Source organism: Arvicanthis niloticus, chromosome 5, assembly GCF_011762505.2.
Source record: "Arvicanthis niloticus isolate mArvNil1 chromosome 5, mArvNil1.pat.X, whole genome shotgun sequence".
In the NCBI taxonomy this organism is placed as follows: domain Eukaryota; kingdom Metazoa; phylum Chordata; class Mammalia; order Rodentia; family Muridae; genus Arvicanthis; species Arvicanthis niloticus.
Window position 1 is genome coordinate 10,225,952 of NC_047662.1, and position 23,766 is coordinate 10,249,717.

At 40.4% G+C, this 23,766-nt stretch overlaps 1 protein-coding gene across 1 annotated transcript; it reads left to right on the forward strand.

Annotated features, from left to right (window-relative positions):
* The first annotated feature begins 480 nt into the window (after nt 1-480).
* LOC117709556 (arylacetamide deacetylase-like 4) lies at nt 481-22,470 on the forward strand. Its single transcript, XM_034503996.2, has 4 exons — nt 481-770; nt 18,719-18,935; nt 19,578-19,641; nt 21,689-22,470. The coding sequence occupies exons 1-4, from the start codon at nt 603-605 to the stop codon at nt 22,461-22,463; spliced, it is 1,224 nt and encodes a 407-aa protein (XP_034359887.1). The 5' UTR covers nt 481-602; the 3' UTR covers nt 22,464-22,470.
* The last annotated feature ends 1,296 nt before the right edge of the window (nt 22,471-23,766 follow it).

Genomic DNA, 23,766 nt, shown 5'->3' on the forward strand with positions numbered 1-23,766 from the left:
GTGTCTTTTAAATGTAAATCACTGATTCTTATGTGCCTGCGTCTGCCTCTCAAATGTTAGGATGAAAGACATGTGCCTACCAAGTGCTGAATTAAAGGTGTAAACCACCACCTGGCTATGGATTTCTTATAATAGCTATTTTTTAGTGTTAGGGGTAAACTTTCAAGTTTTTTGAATGTGTGATCTATCATTCTTGCTGATGTATTCTGAATTTGTTCCCTGGCAAAATGTAATATTCTAGTATTAATTAAACCAAGTGATGTCAATTTGTTCACTATTTCACTGTTTTTAGACATTTTCCCCATCTTATCTGTATGGACTATATACAATCTGAGTCTTTGCTGATGCTGTGACGGTGTAATTTTAGTGTTCAATGGAAGTCTTATTCTCAGATTCTCCTCAGAGGTTTAAGGGAGGGGTTTTTTCTTGGACCTGATTTATATGTCTCTCATTGGCTGGCTTGTGTGCATTTCTGAGAGACAAGTCAGAGGACCGTGCCAGAGGTGAAGGCAGCAGTAAAACTGGATTAGGTGCTCTGCTTACAAGTTCTGAAGTAAGTTCCCCAGGACAACAACTCCTCGGGGCTCTGGAGCACCTGGATCATGGCTGTTCTGTGGCTGGTGCTTCTAGCAGGGCTATCCATGTTCTTACTGGGGTTATTTGTATGGGTCATCATACAGCACCTTCTCACTGTTGAAATTCCATCTACCCTGAAGCATCCAATCAAGTTAAGGTTTTTGCATTGCATGTTCCTGTACCTGTTAAATCTGGTGAGTCTTTCCTTGAGCCACATGATGGGTTGGGGTTACTTTTTGTACTCTATTCTTCAACTATCACCTCCCTGTCTTCTCTTTCTAGATTTTCCTAAGACTCAGTTAGAGAAGTCTCTTATATCCTACTTTTCACCTTCCCTATCTCATTCCCTTCTCATTTTTATTTTCTATTCATTTTCTTCTCTCTTCTTTACTTCCTTCCCCCACTTTCTTTTTTTTTCTTCTTCTATTTCCCACTCTCTGTTTTTCCACAACAACATAGCATCTCACAATGTAGTTTAGCCTGGCCTTAGCCTTATACTCACTACATCCTATTTCATCTCCTGTGGGCTGAAATTACAAAGTACATCACTAGTCTTGTCCATGACACTCTTTTCTGAAGACTAAGAAAATAGCCTCAGCTCCAGTTGCTGCACATTAAAAGTCCGATAGATCTAAAGCACCTTCAGCAGCAGTCTCTTCTTTTCCCATTTTCCCACGACTTTGTCTCCAGACGATTTCCTTCCATCTATGTGACTCCTTGAGTACAAAAATGAATTTACTCAGTTTTGTCCTGAGCACAGAGAAGGCTGTGTTTGATAAAATACATGTTATGAATTTACCCAGTTCTTTAGCTGTGTTGTACTGGACAGTAGTTCCCTGAGATGGCTTTCTGGGATGGAAATTGGGGAAGGCATTGGCATATGTTCATAGATACAGCAGGGGAAACATAGTGTGGCCTTATATTGAGTAAGTAATTGGAATGAGACCTCATGTCTCAAATCAGAGTAGAAATTAGGTAGTAGCTTGAAATTTCACAGTGATTACCTCAGAGGACAGCTGAGGTGAAGGTGCCAAGGTGATAAATTTTCAGTCAGGCTATCTCATCAGCATTGCTGCTGTGTTCTCACTCAAGAGCCACTTTGTTAACTTTTTTGTGCCTTAGGATCCTTATCTGAAATGAAGTAATGATATATGCATCACTAGGTTGGTGAAAGCATTAGATGACAGTTGATGAGACTTTTTAGCTTTTGATAAGTGGTAGAAACATATTCCTGCCCTGTGAAGAACTTTCACTGTGAACAATGAACTAACATTAGATAAAGAAGCAAGGTTTAGGGTCACTGGTTAATTTAAGCTCCTGGCATGGCAGTACATATGAGGGCCTTGGGTTTTCCAAGGTACAAAAACATATGAATCTTTCTAATCTTATAGTTTCACTTAAAAAATAGTGCAAAAAGGGGATGACATCTGAAATGTAAATAAAATGTCCAATAAAAATAATAATAAAAAAGAAAAGCATAAAAAATAGTCCTTAATCTAAGCACCTGATGATGTTGGCTTGCTACATGTGGTCCTACATGATGTTCACTTGAGTCTGGGGTTTGCTTTGCAGAGTGTTTTCTGTATGGAAGACCCTGACTGAACTTTGTAGCCCAGAGACACAAGGAACCCTGCATATTAGGGTGTTGAAAACAAGGATATCCATGTGGTTACTGATCACATGCTCCAAAACAGAGAAAGGATAGTTACAGAGGAGAAAGAATAGCCTGTAAATAGTCTGTTTTCCCAACATAAGTAGCTAAGATTTTCTTTATGACCTTAACAGAAAAAAAAAAAACATGGAATACTTATTTATCCTTTGAAAGTTTCACATACAATATTGCATTGTCCAAAATTCTTGAATAATCATATGTTATTTATTCTATAGGTAGAGTCCAAAACATGAACGACATGCAGAGGTCTCACAAGAGACCTCTGGTTCAGTGGAAGGGAGACATTTGAGTGATTCTATATTTGCAATAGCATCTTCAAAACTCTCTAATTGAATCTGGGTAGTAAAGTGATGGCTTCCAAGGAAGAAGCAGCCAATATTATGACGAGGAAGTTCTTTTTCTCAAGAATATGTCCTTAAAGCTTGAATATTCAAGTTTCTTGGAGCCTTCTGCAGTTTGTCCAGCCTCAGAACCTCAATTCCATACTTGGGTTTAGATCCCCCTCCTTCAACAGTTGGTTACTGTGTCTGAAAATCCTTCAAATCTCACAGATTTCAGAAATGCAATGTTTCATTTTGTTCTTTTACTTATTAAGTCTCATGAGTTTCTTGCTCCCTCTTGCATGGAATGTTTCCATACAGAAGAGACAGCTCTACAACACTCTGTTTTTTTCTCTATTTTTCTTTTCCCCCCCAATACTTTATTTATCAGTATTTGTATATACATACATACTTATACATGTATACATATATACATACATATATACATACATATATGAACAATAATTAAATAAGATATATTTGAAAAGTATTGGGGGTTGGGAAGAGTGGGAGGAAGGAGAGAAAGAAAAAATTATGTAAATACAGTGCTCATATATGAAATTCTCAAAAAGGAATTCATTTAAAAAATGTTCAACAGATTAACTTGCATTTTACAATATGAAAATAAATATGACCTATAATTATGTTGAAGGACATTTTAACTCACTACAAACTTTGAAATTTAATATGAAATCAATAGAAATTATTTTACCCAGCATACTGACAAAAACCACAATAACATTTTGTAATTCAAAGTATTTCTGAGAACAAGAAAATGGATTGTCAGAAGCTAAGTCAGCAGAGCCAGAGGGACACTGTGTGTTATTTCTTTTCTTTTCATTTCTTTTTTTATTATTATCAAATCATAATTTTTACTTTTTAACACAGGGGTTATAAACACAAAAATGCAGGATGTGGGGAAGGGGATGACACAGGAGCATAGATGTTCAGGGGGAGTACAGATATCTTTCAGAACAGGGTATCAGCTGGGTGAAGGTTCAGGGGTCAGGTCACTATGACTCTGCCTATGCTTCACTTGTCCTTATCAAAGTTGGTACTATCCGCCAAGGCTGCCTATTTACAAGGTCTATAACTACTCAAGCTGGTAGATTTCCACAAAAGCTGCCTGTTTACAATAGTTTATAGACATCTGTTTCAGTGTTTTTCCATAGAGACCCAAAACTTTGTGTTAGCAGGCATGTATGTCAGGCCTATTGCTGATTTTAGGCTTATGGCTGATTTTAGGCCTTCAGTGTATAAGCAGGGCTGCCCCTGACATCTCCTCCCTTCTCCAAATATAGAAGGGTTGTGGCGATTCTAATCTTGCCAAGGCGGGGATAGAGGCCTGACCTCCAGTAATTAAAGGGGACCTTGTAATGGCTCCAGTCCTCCTGTCGTTGTCCAGTGAGGCATGAGGGCCATACCCATCCCAATGTCTTTTTCCTGGAAAGGGGATACTTTTGACATCAACCCCTATGCAGTCAGGCTTGTCCCTCAGGGAACCCAGAAACATATTTTTTACTTTTATTTATATTCCCTTGCAGTGCTTAGCCTTGCAGCCTAAGCAAGAATTCAGGTGGCCAGACAGAGGGGGTTCTGGGTGGCCCCTCACTGCTTGGTCTAGGGGCAGAAGTCCCCTCTTTTAGGTTGGGTGTAGATGAGACTTGGGAGCACCCTGGATAAAGTAACATCCTCATCTAGAGTCTTGTGGTTCTCCATAGCTAACTTATGATAATGTATCTGAATAGATTTTGCTATCAGATTATCTATCTGTTGTTTCACAAAGTTAGTCAGCCTATTTAAGGCCCAGGGACCAAAGGAAATAAGCAAAAATAACCTAATTAATGTCCCAAGATGGAAGGAAGTAGGGTTAACAATCATGGAGAGGTTGAAGACCAATTCTTCTACAAGCTCTCATTTTTCTCTTTCTCTCTCTGTCTTTTCTCAAGACCTTCTCTGGCCTTTTTCATGCTCTCTTTAATCATCCCTGTCCTGTCTATGTAAAAGCAGCATTCTTCTTTAAGGGCTGTACACAGTCTAGAGCTGTACACAATCTTTTCTATTGTAAAAGAGAAAATCAAGTCCAATAAAGTCCTTTGCAATTTGGGGGGATTGCATCAGACAGCGAAACTAGGGATTTCTTCAGATTAGTGATGTCAGTCTATAGCTGTTTGACATCCTTGTCAAAGGCCCATTGGAGGTCTGAGTAGTATAAGTCCAGAAGCCAGCATCAGGATTAGATCTTCCAACAGCAGACATCACAGTGATTAATTTTTTATCTGGAAAGGAAAAAAGAAGGGAATTCTCAGGGAAATTTCTCTTCCCTGGATGTCAATTGTTAATCATCTTATTTATAATTGGGCCTCATTTTGTGGGGGCATCTATTTAGTTCATTAATCTTTTTGGTGGCCATTTAGCTGTGCCTTCTGTGGTATCAAACATGCAAATCAATCCTCGGCCCCATGTAGGAAGTGGGTCCTGGCCATTCCATTTAAGAGTAAAAGGGTCCTTCCACATAGTTGTGGCTTAGTTTTTATTGGTCTCAGTGATGCCAGAGACAATCAACAGCAGATTTGCCATGAGCTTTCAGTTTTAGAAAGTTAAGAGTAAACAAGACATGCCCCTTCCACCCTCAGAGAGTCATGAAGACACTATTCAAAGAAATATAATTTTTATTAATAATTTCTTTTATCAAAGGACTATTATAAAACAGCCAACAATTAATCAATCTATATCAATCTATATAATATATAAATTAATGAGAGCTTCTTCTACTTTTTGTAAAATTACTCCTCTTTTGTCAATTAATTGTTGAGGGAAATTAGGATTTGCATCTCTCTTGAGAATATTAAACAGAGACATAAATTCTTTTGTGAAGAGCTTAAAATAAGATCTTAGCCAATAAGCATCTCCTGGAAACCTTTGAAAATCATTTGAAATAAGTAAACTATCTTTTTTTCCCAGACACATTATCTGGGTTGTTTTTTTTGGATATTTTACTTATTTACCTTTCACTGTTATCCCCACTTCCTTTCTCCTCCCAAACCCCTAATCCTATACCCCCTCTTCCAATTTTTATGAGGGTGTGCTCCCACCATTCTCCCAATCCCACCTCTCTGCTCTCCAATTCCCCAATACTATGAATTCAATCTTTCGGCGAACATGGCCCTCCACTTCCACTGTTGCCTAACGAGGCCACCCTCAGTTACCTATACAAGTGTAGCCATGAGTCCCTCCCTTTCTGTTCTCAGTCTGGAGGTTTAGATCCTGGGAGCTCTGGTTGAGTATTTTGCTACTCCTTCTAAAAAAAAAAAAAAAAACAAAAAAAAAACACTCGCACTTCCTTCCTCCTCTTGAGTTTCATGTGGTTTATGCATTGTGTCTTAGGTATTGTGAGCTTTTGGGCTAATATCCACTTATCAGTGATTGTATGCCATGTATGTTCTTTTATGATTGGGTTACCCCACTCAGGATGATATTCTCAAGCTCCATCCATTTGCCTAAGAATTTCATGAACTCATTGTTTTTAATAGCTGAGTAGTACCCCATTGTGTAAATATATCATATTTTCTGTATCCATTCCTCTGTTGAAGGACATCAGGGTCCTTTCCAACTTCTGGCTGTTATAAATAAGGCTGCTATGAACATAGTGAAGCATGTGTCCCTGTTGTATTTTGAATCATCTTTTGGGTATATGCCAAGGAGTGGTATAGCTGCGTTCTCAGATAATACTATGTTCAATTTTCTAAGGTACCACCAGACTTATTTCCATAGTGGTTGTACCAGCTAACAATCCCACCAACAATGGAGGAGTGTTCCTCTTTGTCCACATCCTCGCCAGCATCTGCTGTCACCTGTGTTTTGGATCTTAGCCATTCTGACTGGTGTGAGGTGGAATCTCATTATTTGTTTTCATTTGCATTTTTCTGATGACTAGGAATGTTGAACACTTCTTTTGGTGCTTCTCAACCATTCGAGATTGCTCAATTGAGATTTTGTTTATATAGTGAATTACTTTGATGGACTTCCGTATATTGAACCAACCCTGCATTCCTGGGATAAAGCCTACTTGATCATGATGGATGATTGTTTTGATGTGTTCTTAGATTCGGTTTTTGAGAATTTTATTGAGTATTTTTGCATCAATATTCATTAGGAAAATTGGTCTGAAGTTTTCTTTCTTTGTTGGGTCTTTGTGTGGTTTAGGTATGAGCATGATTGTGGCTTCATAGAATGAATTGGGCAGTGTTCCTTCTATTTCTACTTTGTGGAACAGTTTAAAAAGAATTGGTATTAGATCTTCCTTGAAGGTCTGGTAGAATTCTGCACTGAAACCACCTGGTCCCAGACTTTTTTTTTGGTGACTAGATTTTTAATGACTACTTCTATTTCTTTCAGGATTATGGGACTGTTTAGATGGTTTATCTGCTCCTAATTTAACATTGGTAACTGGTATTTGCCTAGAAAATTGTCCATTTCATCCAGAATTTCCAGTTCTGTTGAGTATAGGCTTTTGTAGTAGGATCTCATGATTTTTTGGATTTGCTGTTTCTGTTACTATGTCCCCCATTTCAGTTCTGATTTTATTAATTTGAATACTGTCTCTCTGCCCTCTGATTAGTCTGACTAAGGGTTTATCTATCTTGTTGATTTTCTCAAAGAACCAACTCCTAGTTTTATTGATTTTTTTGTATAGTTTTTGTTACTATTTAATTGATTTCAGTCCTGACTTTAATTATTTCCTCCTGTCTACTCCTCTTGGGTGTATTTGCTTCATTTTGTTCTAGAGCTTTCAGGTGTGTTGTCAAACTGATAGTGTATACCCTCCCCAGTTTTTTTTTTTGTAAGCACTTAGAGCTATGAGTTTTCCTCTTAGCACCGCTTTCATTGTGTCCCATAGGTTTTGGTATGATGTGTCTTCATTATCATTAAATTCTAAAAAGTTTTTAATTTCTTTCCTTATTTCTTCCCTGACCACATTATCATTGAGTAGAGTATTGTTCAATTTCCATGTGAGTGTGGGCTTTCCCTTGTCTTCCTGTTTGTGTATCCAGCCTGTTAGCCCATGTCTTTTTATTGGGGAATTGAGTCCATTAATGTTAAGAGATATTAAGGAGAGGAGATTATTGCTTCCTGTTATTTTTGTTAACAGCAGAGGCATTGTTTGTGTGTTTATCTTCTTTTGAGTTTGTTGGAAGAGGCTTACTTTTGTGTTCTTTCTGGGGTATAATTGCCCTCCTTATATTGGTGCTTTCCTGCTATTATTCTTTGTGGTGCTGGGTTTGTGGAAAGATATTGTGTAAATTTGGTTTTGTCATGGAATATCTTGGTTTCTCCATCTATGGTAATTGAGAGTTTTGCTGGGTATAATATCCTGGGCTGGCATTTATGTTCTCTTAGGGTCTGTATGACATCCGTCCAGGATCTTCTAGCTTTTATAGTCTCTGGTGAGAAGTCTGGTGTAATTCTGATAGGTCTGCCTTTATATGTTACTTGGCCTTTTTCCCTTACTGCTTTTAAAATTCTTTCTTTGTTTTGTGCATTTTGTGTTTTGATTATTATGTGATGGGAGGTATTTCTTTTCTGGTCTAGTCTATTTGGTGTTCTGTAGGCTTCTTGGATGATTATGGGCATCTCATTCTTTAGGTTAGGGAAGTTTTCTTCTATAATTTTGTTGAAGATATTTATTGGCCCTTTAAGATGGGAATCCTCACTTTCTTCTATACCTATTATCCTTAAGTTCTGTCTTCTCATTGTGTCCTGAATTTCCTGGATGTTTTGTGTTAAGAACTTTTTGCATTTTGTGTTTTCTTTGACAGTTGTGTTAATATTTTCTATGGTATCTTCTGCACCTGATATTCTCTCCTCTATCTCTTGTATTCTGTTGGTGATGCTTGCATCTATGACTCCTGATTTCTTTCCCAGCTTTTCTATATCCCTGGTAGTCTCCCTTTGTGATTTCTTAATTGTCTCTACTTCCATTTTTATGTCCTGGATGTTTTTGTTTAATTCCTTCACCTGTTTATTTGTGTTCTCTTGTAATTCTTTAAGGGATTTTTGTGTTTCCTCTTTAAGGGCTTTCACCTGTTTATCTGTGTTCTCCTCAATTTCTTTGAGGGTGTTTTTTATGTCCTTCTTAAAGTTCTCTATCATCATCATTAGAAGTGATTTTAGATCTGACTCTTGCTTTCCTGGTGATATGGGTAATTCAGGACTTTCTAATGTGGGAGAACTAGGTTCTGATGAAGCCGAGTACTCTGGGTTGCTGGTGCTTGTATTCTTGTGCTTGCCTTTCCCCATCTGGATCTCTTTGGTGCTACCTGAGCTGTCTCTGACTGGAGCCTTGTCTTTCCTATTATCTTGGTTGTGTCAGAACTATTTGGGATGAGTGTTGCTGCTGGAGTTAGAGCTGAGGTCCAAGTTCTGCTCAGTATTCAGACAGGAACAGGACAGAACCAGTGCTCTGGGACAGGAGTGAATTCCTGGGTCCCTGTGGGTCTTGGTTACTCCCTGTTTGTGTAGAGTATTGCTATCTCCTGACCTGAACTCCAGAGAGCCCTGCCACTCTGGGTTTTGTGAGGTTGGATACAGAGCTGCCTCCTGGGATCTGCTCTATGCTCGGGCCCAGACAGGAAGGAACTGGTATGCCCACCCAGGAGTGAATTCCTGGGTCCCAGTGGTCCCAGTTACTTTCTATTTGGTGTGAGTGTTGCTGCCTCCTTACCTAAGATACTGCCCGGCTTAGAGCTCTTGAGAGCCGGCTTCCTCTGGGTTCTGTGAGATTGGGTGCAGAGCTATCTCTCGGATCCGCTGAGTGCTCAGGCCCAGACCGGAAGGTACCAGTGCTCCTGGCCAGGAGTGAATTCCTGGGTCCCTGTGTGCCCCGGTTACTCCCTGTTTTGGGTGAGTGTTGCTGATTCCTTACCTGAGATACTGTCCTGGTTAGAGCTCCTGGTAGCCCTGCTTCATCTGGGTTTGGTGAGGTTGGGTGCAGAGCTTCTGCTGGTGGTCCGCTCAGTGCTCGGGCCCCTTCTCTATTTTTCTTACATTCTCCCTGAGGTTTTTTTATAAAAATTCCATGAGCCTCAGAGTGGGCAATTATTGATGTCTTTCAAGACTAATCATTGAGCCACTGTCCTATATCAACTGCATCTTATTCTCAGGAGTTTCATTGGTAGTTGTTAGTCTGTTGCAAACATTCATTGCAAAAGGAAGTTCTTGCTGGGGGCCAGCTCTAGCAAATCTTCTTTCTTGTTCAATTCTCCTTGAGGCAGCAATAGGAAAAGAGCATAGGTGGGGGTAAGTCTTAGTCTTGTGAGTATGGTAAGACTTGGTCTTACGAGATATTTATGGTTGATATACAATGATAAAAGTATTTACTTATCTATGTCTAAGTCACTTTGCTCCTGTAGCTGACCTCCCTTTGAGGCCAAAACTGCAGTCTCTGGGATTTAGCATCTCATCATAAAACTGCAGGGTATTAAGTAAAGGATTAATTTCTAGGGCCTTTAACCTTTTGTCCTCTCACTTGTTAGGAGAAGATAATCACACTTGCAGAAGGAAAAAGGAAATATGCATAAACTCACATAAATTCATATACAGATTCACGCATGCACATTTATATATTTCCATTCAAAGAAGTTGTGCTCAGCTTGCATACATTCTCATAATTATATTCTTATGCACACACACACACACACACACACACACACACACACACACCCATACTTACATATGCATTTGGAGGAAAAGACCAAGCACTAATGCCAAAAGAACTCACTCATTCTGGATGAAAATTGAGCTTCAATCTTTATTGCATAATGGAAGAAAAAGCTTCTACCCTTTCCTTTCTAAATGAATTAAATCCAAGTCTGTAAGAAGAAAGCTTTGTTCTTTGTAGTAAGACTAAGACTGCCTTGTTATTAAGAAAATACCTGTTCTGTCCCATGGTAAGGAGAAGTCTGCCTGATCCTTCTGCTTTCTCTGTAGCTTTTTCTTTTTTCCTCTTTCCCTCTGCATTCTGTATACTGCTCTTTTAAGTTTTTGCTACTTTATAGTTTCTAAGTTATTCTACTGTGCATTCTTCTAATTTTGCCCTTTCTTCTGTTCATATGTCACAATAATGCTCTTAACTCTCAATGCCTTTTCTACCAATGTTATGCCTTTACTTACTTTTAAGTTCTTGAGTTTGGTTTTGTCTAAAAAGTTCTTTTGTGTCCAGACTAAAAATTATTCTCAGTTCTGTTCTGAAACTTTTTTGTTCAAATCTGTCTCAAAAGTGTTCTACCTAAAAAGTTCTCCTCAGCTCAGTTCTATCTCTTCTCTCAGAAGAGTCCTCAGCACTTATACATACTTTCAGAATATGTGATCACATGGTAAGAAGTTCATCACAAGTTTACACATAAATTCAAATCATAAATCAAAATAGAAGTTTACAACAAAGAATGTTTCCATGCATATCTCTTAGGAGTAATTATCTGGCTAAACATTCATCACCTGTCACAGTTCCACAGGTTCATGGTGAGTCAAAAACCATAACTAAGTTATTAGTGAAGGTCTGTATAGATAAACCCAGCCAATATTTTATCTTTTTCCCTAGCACCTATAATAAATTATAGTTCCCATTTTATCACCTTTGGTTAATGGTTTTAAAACTTGATGAATTATTCTTTGAGTAGTAGAATGCCTGCTGACTATCTCAGAAGCAATTAACTGATGACACTTGGAGACTAGCAGAGTTCTAATTGCAGTTTTTATTATCAGAGAGAATTTAATAGTAGTTCCACTACAAAAGAGCTTGATAAATATTGATATAATTTTAGGAATTTTTATAGGATCATCACTATTAAGAAGTCATCTATTTGTCTATATAGCATCACTATATACATACATCTTCTATATATAAGATGTACTATATACAGTACATCTTCTTTGTTCTGCAGAGATCTGCTCAAAAGGGTGGCCTAATACCTGATACAGGAAAAGGATATTAATAGCAAGAATCTTTCCTAAACTGATTTTTCTCCTGGGCCTCGCTCATCAGAGCTCCATTTTAGATTTTTAATCCAAGGCAAAGTCATCTCAAGAAGATCACCTGCTAGTTAGTAACTTGTTATATAATGGCTCCTGACAATTTCTGAAGTTGACAGAGAAACAGTGTTCAGAAGCAATTTGATAAACACATCATATCTATCTAGTCAATCATAATCAGGGCCATCCCCTCTGGGAACTATCGTTTCTACAGCCAGTGGTTTACAATACCAGACATAAATGCCTATGGAGTGGGGTTTGCATGATCTTGATTTTCTCACAATATTCATGTCACTATTTCACAAACCATGACCGGGATTTAGTACTGTAACATGCAGGGACTATACCTGAGTAAAGTTTTGGTGATAGTTCTTTTTTCAAGCCCACAAATAAATCCTTCTGTCTTTATGGAAGATAGACAGTAATGAGGGAACTTCCAGCTTTGGCCCAGTTTTATTTCTCCATGTATTGCACCTAGACCACATGGAGTCTTTAACAACAGTTTCACTGTCTAGGCCTGGCATGAATCCAACAGCAGTGGCAAGAGCCTCTGTGTTTGGGCAGGGCGGGGGCTCATGTACCTCTTTTGCTAACAATTTATAGGCAGGCCGCCCATCTCTAAAACCTGGGGTTTTTAATTTAACAAACTTATTGTCTTTAATAGTATATTTAAAAAATATACCCAGGCCCAGTTGGATTGTATGGTAGGTAGAAAGTATTGAACCTTCATTCACCCCAGATTACCACATCATTTTGTCAAACAACTACTCTTGTCATCATCAATTCTCTATGTGTTCCTACTTACCACTTATTTGTATGAGATGCTTGATGGTAGCTTTCATAGTTTGTTTGTTTTTTTTAAACATGCAAATGTTTGCAAGAACCTTCAGTAGTGTCCATGTAGGCATATATGCAAATACATAGGATTTATGTATTGTACTTGCCGATTCCCTGTGTGCATGCCTCAGCTACTTTTCCACTGGGCTAAAAGTGCCACAGCTGTTTAGCCTGTCCTATGATTGTCAAAACCTTCAGAAAAAAATGTTCTTAGCCTTATTAAAAGTCTCTTGTGCCTTTCTTTCTTAGTTGCATATGGACCCTCTCTTTACCAAATTAGTTGTAAAATAGACAGGTATTTTGGGCAAGGTGTCATGTCAGAACCTGCCAGTATACTAGGAGTACAAGAATACCTGCATAGTCTAAAAATATTCAGACACTGGGTGGTTTAGGGGAAACTAAAACAGTAAAAAAAATTCATAAGACAGAAAAATCCCACTGTCTTCACTCCTCAGGAGCCTTTTATGAAGATCCATGTTAAGAGCCACACTAGCCCACGTTTGGGGGCAAAATGTCATGGACTGCTCTATCAGTGTTAGAACCTGCACTGCCAAAAGCCTTGGGGGATAAATTGTTAGAGCCCGCACTGCCCCAAGCTGCTCTGGTACTCGGGTTGGGGTTCAGCAAGAGAGAGAGTGAGGACGGACACAAGGAATGGAGACCAGAGTGTGATTCAATCCTGTTTATTCTTCAGCCTCTCTTCCTAGTCCAAGTCCCAATTCTTGAGTTCCTAGTCCCTAGTTCCTAGTCCCTAGTGCCTCCAAGTTCCAAGTTCCAAGTTCCAAGTTCTAGTCTCATGTCTCATCCAAGTACAAGTGTCTAATCCTAGTTGCCTGTCTTGAGTCTCAAGTGCCTACTACAAGTGTCTAAGGTCTAATAATAATTTCTTCTGTCTGCCTCTTGCCCTTTATATGTCTCACTTCTAAGTCACACCCTTAAGTCTCGGCTCTAAATCACACCTTCAAGTCTCACACACCCAAGGGAAAATCCTGGGTATCTAAAACAAGATGTTATCAGAGTGTGCTCAGCTGTTGTAGGCTATTGTAATCAAGTCATTTGTCAGGGTATATGGCTCAAGATGGCTGCAAGGAAGATAGCCACCTTCTGTTGGCTCCCCACAGATTCCCCCTTTTAAATTTTTTTCAAAAGGGAAGGCTGGGAAAACTTACAGAAACCATGCCTGCCTTAGGTTGGAACAAAGGACCCCGGCCTTTCTTTCTCATCTTTGGATACTCAACAGCCATTGGGTGAGCTCCTGTCTTAGGATGGTGAAGCCTCCCTCTTTAGGGTCAAGGGTCTTGAAATACTCTTTTACTCATCATTGACTATCTGGCTTAGTGTGTAAGTTAGGGGTTAATCCTCATTAGTCTTGATGACAGAGGTTTTACAATCCCCTACTTCCAGCTTGTAATGATGGACCTGTATGGGTTTCATTTGAATAGCATCTATCTGTTGTCGTACAAAAGCCATCAGTTTGTTGAACAGCATAGACCCGAAAGACAATAGATTTAACAATGCCTGAATAGTAAGTATAACAGCAATACTCTTTTTAAAGGGCAACACGTAACTCCCTCTATCAGAGGAGTAAAAGTATAAGCCTCTTCTATTCTGTTTATAAATGTGTTATAGCAGAATCTAAATCTATAGAAATACAGAACTGATCATAGTTTTGATGTTTACAAAACAAATAAGGAAATCCCCATACCTGCTTTAGTCAATCTCGAACCCAAAAAACAACTATAGTGACTGTGGTAGTGGGTTTTCTCCTGGGTCTAAATAATGTTCTCCACTAAATCATAAGTTGGGGAACCAAGAGTCCAATAGAGCCACCCTGGAGGTATGGGTGGTGATGTCTCCTTCCACATTGAGGATTTTCCAAGTCATGTTTGCTGGTTGATCTGTTTTAGTTTGAAGGCAATTGAGAAGCATCTTCATGTTTCCTGCAAAGAAAAAATAAGCTTCTCAGGGGGTTTCTCCTCCCTGGATTTGTTATTGTTGTCTATTTGTTTAATCAGTCTCCCTGGAAGCCAGCGTGTGGCATCTGCAGTTTGGGAATATATGCAGACAGAACCTCTTTCCCAGATAATCACTGGATCTGGCCCATTCCAGGTTCCAGTTAATGAATCTTCCCAGAGGACTGTTGCAAAATTCTTTTTGGTATCAGGATGCCCGAATCTATCTGCAGCGGATTTTCCTTCAGAATCCAAAGTTATAAAATTTAAAATAAAGAGAGTATGATGAAGGATATTTCTGGAGGATCCCTTGGTAGGGTATCATTCCCCCTTTTTAATTTTTTCAAATTGACATTTAATGGGTCAGTGAGCCCTTTCCACCATACTTTGGCCCTGTGGATTATATGGAATTCCCACTTTATGTAGAATTGGTGGAAACTAGAGCTTGTGTAACCTGGGCCATTGTCAGTATTTATCTGTTTAGGCACACCCAATACAGCAATTGTAGCAAGCATATGAGTGATCACATGCTTGCTTTTTTCTCCAGATTGTAATGTCACATAAATGAAACCATTGTATGTACCTGTACATACATGTTTATATTTTGGATTGCCAAATTCATTATAATGAGTAACATCCATTACCATAGACCTCAACAGGATGAGTAATCCTTTCTTCACCTTTTTCTAATCCTTTCCCTGGGGAAAATCCAGAGTTTACCATTTGAGCCATGATTACTTCATTAGGGCTGCACATAATCAATCCCAACTGTGATAACAGATCTCTGCCCCAGTGATTAATGGGGAGGCCTGGGATGACATAGGGTTGTATATTCCCTGTATTACCTTCTTTATCTTTCCATGTCAGCACCTTAGAGCTTTGTTGTAGATTTTGACTTTGGCCAGTACCACTTAAATAGGTTAAGGTTGGGATCAGAGGCCAGGTGGCAGGCCAATCACTTTGTTTTAGGATAGTCACATCAGCTCCTGTATCAACCAAACATTGGAATGCCTTTCCATCCAGCCATATTGTCATCATAGGTTTTTGTTTATTGGCTGTAGCCAATATGCATCAGAGGAACCAAAGCCTTGATCCCCTCTTTTAGGATTCTTATATTTGTGATTACTAGGGTACAATGGAAGTAACAATAGTTGAGCTATCCTCTTTCCTGTAGAAATGGTGACTATATTCTGAATTGCCTGTGCCATTACCTTAATCTCACCTTGATAATCATTGTCTATAACTCCAGGAAAAATCTGTAGTCCCTGCATAGTAGTACTGCTTCTTCCCACTATCAGGCCAAACACATTTGGATAAAGTGGTCCAAACACTCCAGTGGGTAAGGCCTGATGTCCCATTTCTGGAGTTAATACTGCGTGGGTGGCAGAACTGAGGTCTAGTCCTGCGCTTCCTGGTGTTGCTTGACTGAGTTCAGAAAGGGATTGTTGTTTGCTGGTAAGAAACTGACTGCTCCATAAGCCTGTTTTGGCTTGTGTTGGTTTGGGGCCTGGAGCTGGCCCCTGTTCCCATTTCCCTGATTATGGGAAAGAGTGTTTCCTCATGTGTCTCTTTATGACCTACAATCACTAGCCCAATGCCTTCCATGTTTGCAAAGTGGGCAGAGCCCAGGCTGTTTTTTGGGCTGTCTCTGGGTTAACTCATTTTCTGCCTTGCAATCTCTTGCAAAGTGTCTAGCCTTGCCACATTTAAAACAGGCCTTTTGGTTTCTACTTGCCAAAAAATCTCTTACTGATTGTCCTTGCATGGCAGCCACCATAGCTAAGCCCTGTTGGTAGGAGGGACCTATGTCAGAACAGAGTCTGATATACCCCATAAGGTTTGTCTTTTTCCTATAGGGTCTAATGGCTGCTTGGCAGGCAGGATTGAAATTTTCATATGCAAGTTGTTTCACATAATCTACTCCTGCCTCTGCATTACCAAAAATCCTCCATGCTGTTGTTATTAATCGATGAACAAAATCAGAAAATTGTTCATCAGGTCTTTGTCTGACTGCTGTTAAGGACGCACTAGGGTCCCCGTTTGCTGGGAGTTTATGACAAGCCTTCATGGCTGCATTTTGAATTTGAGCAAATAAGCCTGGGTCATATTGCATCTGGTTATCACTAGAAGCAAATTGCCCTTCTCCTACTAAGGCATCAAAGGACCAACCATTACCTGCCTGAATGATTCTCCTGTTTCTTTACAATTCTCATGATACTCTGATTTCCAAATAAGATAGTAACCACTGCTAAGAACTGCTCTCACTAATGTATTCCAATCGCTTGGAATCAGCCACTCCTCTGCAGCAGACTCTAAAATTGCAAGAGTAAAGGGAGCAGTGGCACCATATTGTGATACTGAATTTTTAAATTCCTTAATAATTTGAAAATTAAACCCTGTGTGATGTCTCCAAGCAACCCCTTGATTGCTTCTGGTCTCTGATGTAGGGAAAGCCTCAGCATCTTTCTTCTCTGGATGATCTGTGGCTAATCTTAAGCTAGGGGACAGGGACTGCCTTTGGTCTCCTGGTTGAAGAACCCAAGGAGCCGGGGGATTTTCACAGTTTACCTCTTGAGACATCTTCCCTGTCCTTAATTTTTGTAGCTGATTAATTAAGTCTTGATACTCTTTTTCTAACTCTATTTGTTGTTTAAGAACAGATATTTTTCCGCTGTAACTCCCTTACAGAATCTACAACCACCATCTCCATTCGGGAGCATCTGGAGGCGGAGGCGTATTGTGAGAGGGGCTTTGGGAAGAGGACCATTCAGGGTCGTAATAGTTGACTACCTCTTCCTCTAGGTTGGCACAATCTGGCTCTAACAAAATCTCATCAACCTTTGGTTGTATTTTAGATTCTAATTTCGGATAAGTAAGTTTCTTTTTATTTTGAACATGAAAGACAGCATTCAAACAATGAACAAAAGCCGAGAATTAACACATGTGAGCAGCGAACAACAAAACAAAAACAGAGAGTTGAGTTCAGGCTGACTTATTTCTTGCCCCATTTTCATTAATGTGACTTACCTTTCTTGACTCAGCAGATTCTTGTGGTGATCACCTTTGTTTCACTTCTGAATTTTTGGCAGATCCTTCTTCCAGTAATGTCTCTCACTAGGTCTCTCGTTCTTGCTGCTCCATGTTAGGCACCAAAAATGTTGCGGCCGGAGCTGCCCCATGTTTGCGGGGCCAAAGTGTTGGGAACTGCAATATCGGTGTTGGAACCTACACTGCCAAAAGCCTTGGGGGATAAATTGTTAGAGCACGCACTGCCCCAAGCTGCTCTGGTACTTGGGTCGGGGTTCAGCAAGAGAGAGAGAGAGGACGGACACAAGGAATGGAGACCAGAGTGTAATTCAATCCTGTTTATTCTTCAGCCTCTCTTCCTAGTCCAAGTCCCAATTCTTGAGTTCCTAGTCCCTAGTTCCTAGTCCCTAGTGCCTCCAAGTTCCAAGTTCCAAGTTCCAAGTTCTAGTCTCATGTCTCATCCAAGTACAAGTGTCTAATCCTAGTTGCCTGTCTTGAGTCTCAAGTGCCTACTACAAGTGTCTAAGGTCTAATAATAATTTCTTCTGTCTGCCTCTTGCCTTGTATATGTCTCACTTCTAAGTCACACCCTTAAGTCATGCTCTTAGGTCTTATGTCTAAATCACACCTTTAAGTCTCATACACCCAAGGGAAAATCCTGGGTATCTAAAACAAGATGTTATCAGAGTGTGCTCAGCTGTTGTAGGCTATTTTAATCAAGTCTCTTGTCAGGGTATATGGCTCAAGATGGCTGCAAGGGTGATAGCCACCTTCTGTTGGCTCCCCACAGATCCTTATTCCTGTCACCCCATAAAGAACTTAACTGGCACATGAGTATACCACATCATCACCACTAGAATTGCTTGTTTCTTTTTTTCTATTTTTTTGAGACAGGGTTTCTCTGTGTAGCCCTGGCTGTCCTGGAACTCACTCTGTAGACCAGGCTGGCCTTGAACTCGGAAATCCACCTGCCTCTCCCTCCCACGAGATGGGGTTAAAGGTGTGTGCCACCACTGCCTGGTGAATTGCTTGTTTCTTAACACTGATGCTGGCAATGGAATTTGAGTACAAGTTTTCATGGAGACTAGCAATTCAATCACAGCAAAATCAATACTCAATCAGGACATTAAGGGAAAAAAGTTTGAACACTGTCTTCTTTCTGAAAAGAATTCACAGTCATTTATATCCTCATGATCTCTTTGCATATGTATGAGGCAGGTAAGAAATGGGGAACATACCTGAGTAAGCTAAGTAGTTTCAGCATCCTGTGCCTCACTTTTTTTTTTTTTTTTTGCTTTCTACAGGGAAATATACTAGAGAAACTGAGAATTTGTGCGTTGCCCAGGTTTTTTCAATTTGTCCAATATCTAATGCCGATAAAGAAGGATCCTAATGTGTTGGCGACTGACACTCATTTTGGGACAGTCCCTGTGAGGCTGTTAAAGCCCAAAGAAGTGTCTTCCAAACTCCGGCGAGGCATCATCTTCTACCATGGAGGAGGTGCAATGGTTGGAAGCCTGGGTAAGGAGCTTCATGCATGGTGAGAAGGAAAGTCCTTGGGAAAGGGAGGACCTGCAGATATTCTCATGAGGACTTGTCAGGAAGAAGTTAATGCAGTAGACATCGGAGTTCCCAAAGAGAATTGGAGTCCAGAGCTTGGTCAGTCAGTGGTTCGTAGCTTATGTAGCAGTGTTGTCTAAGTTGTCTAAATCCAGAGTGGGGCTGTCTTGGCACTGGACTCATTTCTTCTTTTCCTTCCCTCTCACAGCCCTGGGAACTTCTGTCTTTTCTGTCTCTATATAAAATTTATGCACTTTCCTTAGTGTGGCTTGCAAAAAGGTTAGAGAAAATCTGTTGATTTTATCCTCTTCATTGCTGAACCCCAAATGTAGTGTGCTGACTTTGCTTGTCCTATTTTGCCTTAGTGTTTTCTTTCCACCAGAAGGGTCCTTACAAATATGCTTCAGAGCTTGTCACTACTACATTGCACCTTCTCCCATACATCTGCATGTCTTTTCTAATCTTGTCACCTATGTGTCTTCTATGAACTTCAGAAATAAGATGTCATATCTGGGTCCACAAAGGTAGCTGCTGTTCCTTGAATAGTGGTTGAATATGCTTGGCTCTTGTCACAACTGCTTAATAGTGGGTCTTCTCTTACAGACACTTACCATGGCCTGGGCAGCTTTCTGGCCCACGAGACAGACTCATTGGTGCTGTTGGTTGGGTGAGTGGACTGAAACATGGTGACCTATCTATTCCAGGGTATTTTTTGGAATGGGCTGAGTGACTTTAGACAACAAAAAGTTGCCCCAGCTTTGGTAGTAGTGGGGTGTATGTACAATTCCTCTGTAGATCTAGGGGTTCAGAAATCCTTATTTACCATTCTTGACACGGAGTGTCTAACATTCTTGGCCCTTTAAAGCTACAGTTTCTACTTCTCCTACTTTTGTTTCTCCTGTTGTGGTTACTGCTGTCTCTATCCCCCCTTACTCTCTCTCTGCTATTGTATTCTATTGCTGTTGTTAGCACTGCTTTTATGTTATTCAATACTGCTATTTTTGAGGATTACTGTGGGAACTGGTGGGCGGGTCACAGGGAGGTCACCACGCTGGCCGCAAGATGATGGGCTCCAATAACACGAGAAGTCAGGGGTTTCAAAATAGCTTTATTGGCATGATGGATGATTGTTGAATCTGGGTGCACACCCCCTAGTTTAAGCCAGGGGGAGCTGGCTTAAATAGGGAGGAGGAGAAGGAAGGATCTGGGAGGGAATAACTTAATTAGCTATGCCCTCTGGCCTTTAGGTAACTCATTAATATGGAAATCTCTCTAGGGCTGAAGCCTGTAGTCACACCCTCTACCTATATTAGGTGACACCCCTTTGGGAGGGCCTGCATAGTCCCTATGTGACTGCAAGGTACAGATTAGACAGAGGTCTTAGACCACGAGTCAGGAGTCTGGAATCCGTGGGAGAGATATGTGTAGTTCCTACCCAGGCAATGGACACCTGTTGGGTCTCCAGCTATCTTAAAGCCAGTGCTCTACCAGAGACTAAATCATCCTATCACAGTCTTACAGATTACCATCTGTTTCTGTCATGGACACTGGACAGTCACCTTGGTTCTGTTACAATTGGTTTCAAGGCTTCAGTTTCTTCCATGGCCCAGTCATCATCATTGTCTAACTGTCAGTGGTCCTTGTAGCTCTACCACTCTCATGGCTCAGCCCTATTGTGCTTCTGCAGCCTCTGCTGACTCTGCCACCAACACTTTTTTTCTGGTAATCTATTTAGTCTTTTCTGCAAAGGTAGGCACAAAACAACCAATAGTGAAAGGCTATTTGTTGGGGCTAATATTACAAACCTAGGGGACAGCCAACATTGGAATATGCTTCTCTGCTGGCTAACCAAATGAACACAATAGCTTTTTTCTCTTATCAGAAGGAGGGTGTTCTCCCATGTCAGCAGACATGTGCTTATGAGAAGCATTATACTGTCCTTTCTAGACCAGGCTGGGGTCCTTCTGTTAGGTAGGTCACCAGGACAGTCTTTTTCCTCTAGCCTTATATTGCAAGGACAGCTTGTTTCAAACTGTTAGAAAGACATTTGGGTAGGACTGCAAATTCAAGTGCTAGAGGTGTTCCAGAAGCAAGTGGCCTCAATTATTATGTAGCTTCCTCAATGTTTCATGTTGCTTAAAATGGCCAGTGTTGATATAAACTTAAGTGACTTCTAGACTAACAGCAATTTTCTTAAATCAGCCCCACAAAGGACTCTAAGAGCTCCCAGTTATGAAGTCTAATCATCTCTTCCCCTAACACTTTTGCTTAATCACAGGAAAATAGACATTAGGGGAAAATGTCTTATTAATAATACTAGAATCAATGTAAAATGTGTTTAGTGATGGTTTTAAGAATCCTCACTCTGTGCCCAGTACATCAGAGAGAGGTGTGTGGAGAGCTGGGAACAGAAGAGTGCTAGTAGCCCTTCCTAGATCATTGCTGGTTGCTCAGTTTTTTAAGGCCACATCTTTGTACTTGATTGTTTCCGTACTGGTTGTGCGATCTTTAGAAAACATAGCAGGTGAGAATGGAGGATCCTGTCTTCCCTGACTCTCAAGGTTCCTCACATCTGTGCAGGAAAAGTGCAGGTTGTTCTGTTTACTTGTTAGGATCACTCTGAGGATTGAGTCAGGTTTGGGATCTTTGGAGAGTAGAGGATAATGATTGAAATCACCTCCAGTGACCCAGCTTTAAAGAGAATTTTTCCTCAGATACCGCAAGCTTCCTGATTACCATCATCCTGTCCTTTTCAATGATTGCCTGAATGCTACTATCTACTTTCTGAAGAACCTGGAAATTTTTGGAGTAGACTCGTCCCAGGTGGTGCTCTGTGGTGACAGTATTGGCGGTTGGGCTGTGGGCAGTATTGCCCAGGTCTTAACTAGCATCCCAAATCTACCTCGAATCCAGACTCAAGTCTTGATTTGCCCAGTTCTGCACTTGATCAATTTTCAGTTACCATCCTATCACCAAAGCAAAAATGTGCCATTTCTTACCAGAGACATATTGTTTCTGTGTATGTGTAAATACCTGGCTATTGACATCTCTTGGAAAGATGCCATGTTGACAGGTGCAATTATACCTCTGGTCAAATGGAAGAAGTACAGAAAATGGCTCAGCTATGAGAACATCCCCAGAAGGTTCTGGAGCCGAGATACACAACCTGAGGTTCTTGGACCTTTCAATGAGACTGCTTACCTAGAAACCAAACAAATTTGGAGTGCAGAAGTTTCACCTCTCCTAGCAGATGACAGGATAATTGCTCAGCTTCCTAAGACATTTCTGGTGACCTTTGAGCATGATATCCTTCGGGATGATGCCTTGCTCTACAAGAAGCGCTTGGAAGACCAGGGGGTCCCTGTGAGCTGGTACCATGTTGAAGATGGCTTTCATGGTTGCATCAATTTGTTTGATAATCAGCTTTTCTCTTTCCCCTGCTCCATGAAAACTGTAAATGCTCTTGTCAGTTACATTAAAGACATGTGACAGTAAATTTTGGGTTTCAGTGGAGTGTGTTAAGAATGACCTCTATGCATGTTCTCGGGCCTTTGCTCAGGTATGTATTTTAGTGAGAGGATATACTGAAGACATCCATGATTCAGGTTGGAATTAGATGTGGAAGCAAAGAACTTTAGGTTTCCTGCTTAAGAAGTCAAATTTGTGTTCTCTCTTATGCCACAAATACAGTGTGTTACATCCAGTCACACTCTATACTACTTTTAATGTGTAAAATTTATGTTGTATTTATAAAAAGTGCTCTTGATATTTCTGATGATTTACCCAGGTCTGTACTGAATAAGTGCAGTCCAGTCATACTGTCATTCACAATGACAAACACTGTCTGGGCCTCATCCCTTCTAAAGAAACCATTATGTTTTTGCTTCTGAGGGCAAGGCCACTGGTCACAGTGGTCACAAGGTCACAGCTCTACTCACATTGCTTCCATACATCCTGAAAAATGATTTTCAATTAAACTCTTCAAAGTTGCTATTTGTAGTCTGACTTCTGTTATGATTTCAGTGTGAATTTTCAAGAAACATAGGTAGGGCAAGAGGCAATATGTGGGGAGCTACAGGGGTGGGTAAGCTCAGGATGCCAAGACTTTCCCATGGAATTACATTCCATTAGAATTCCTTTCTCAGATCCCTGTCTTCCCTGAGATGGATTTTCATGAGCACAGGTATGTTGGGAGCACAGGAAGTCACCTGAAATAAGAAAATGTGTTTCTAGGTGTGTGAGGTGATGATTCCACAGACTATTTTCAGTGTTATAAAGTTTCTCATCCCACCGTTGTCCAGACCACAAAAGTGATGAGTTGCCAACATTCTTGTATATAACTATACATTCTCCAGGATCAGGTGTTGTGGGAGATTTTGGCTGCATGACTTTGACTTCCTAGGTGGGTCATGCTTCCAGGCACCTACCCAGGGGATTTTTGGATCTGCGGATGAAACACACACACGCACACGCACACGCACATGCACACACACGTGCACCTGCATGCCAGTTAATTTTAAAATGCCTTGGTTACCTCAAATGCTGGGCACTCCTAAACATTCCCCTGCTACCCCAGGTCCAATCAGGGAAGTGGCCAGTGGCCACTTCCTGGAAGTCTTACATGGTTGGGTGACTTTAACTCCTGTCACTACTGCATCCCCTTCTTCTTCTTGATTCCCTATGATCCCCTCTGCCTCCTACTTGTGCAAATCTAAGTGTTCTTCCCTGTGCCTAGCCATTGGCTGCTGGCATCTTTATTGATAAACCAAACCCCAATTGGAGACAAAGACTT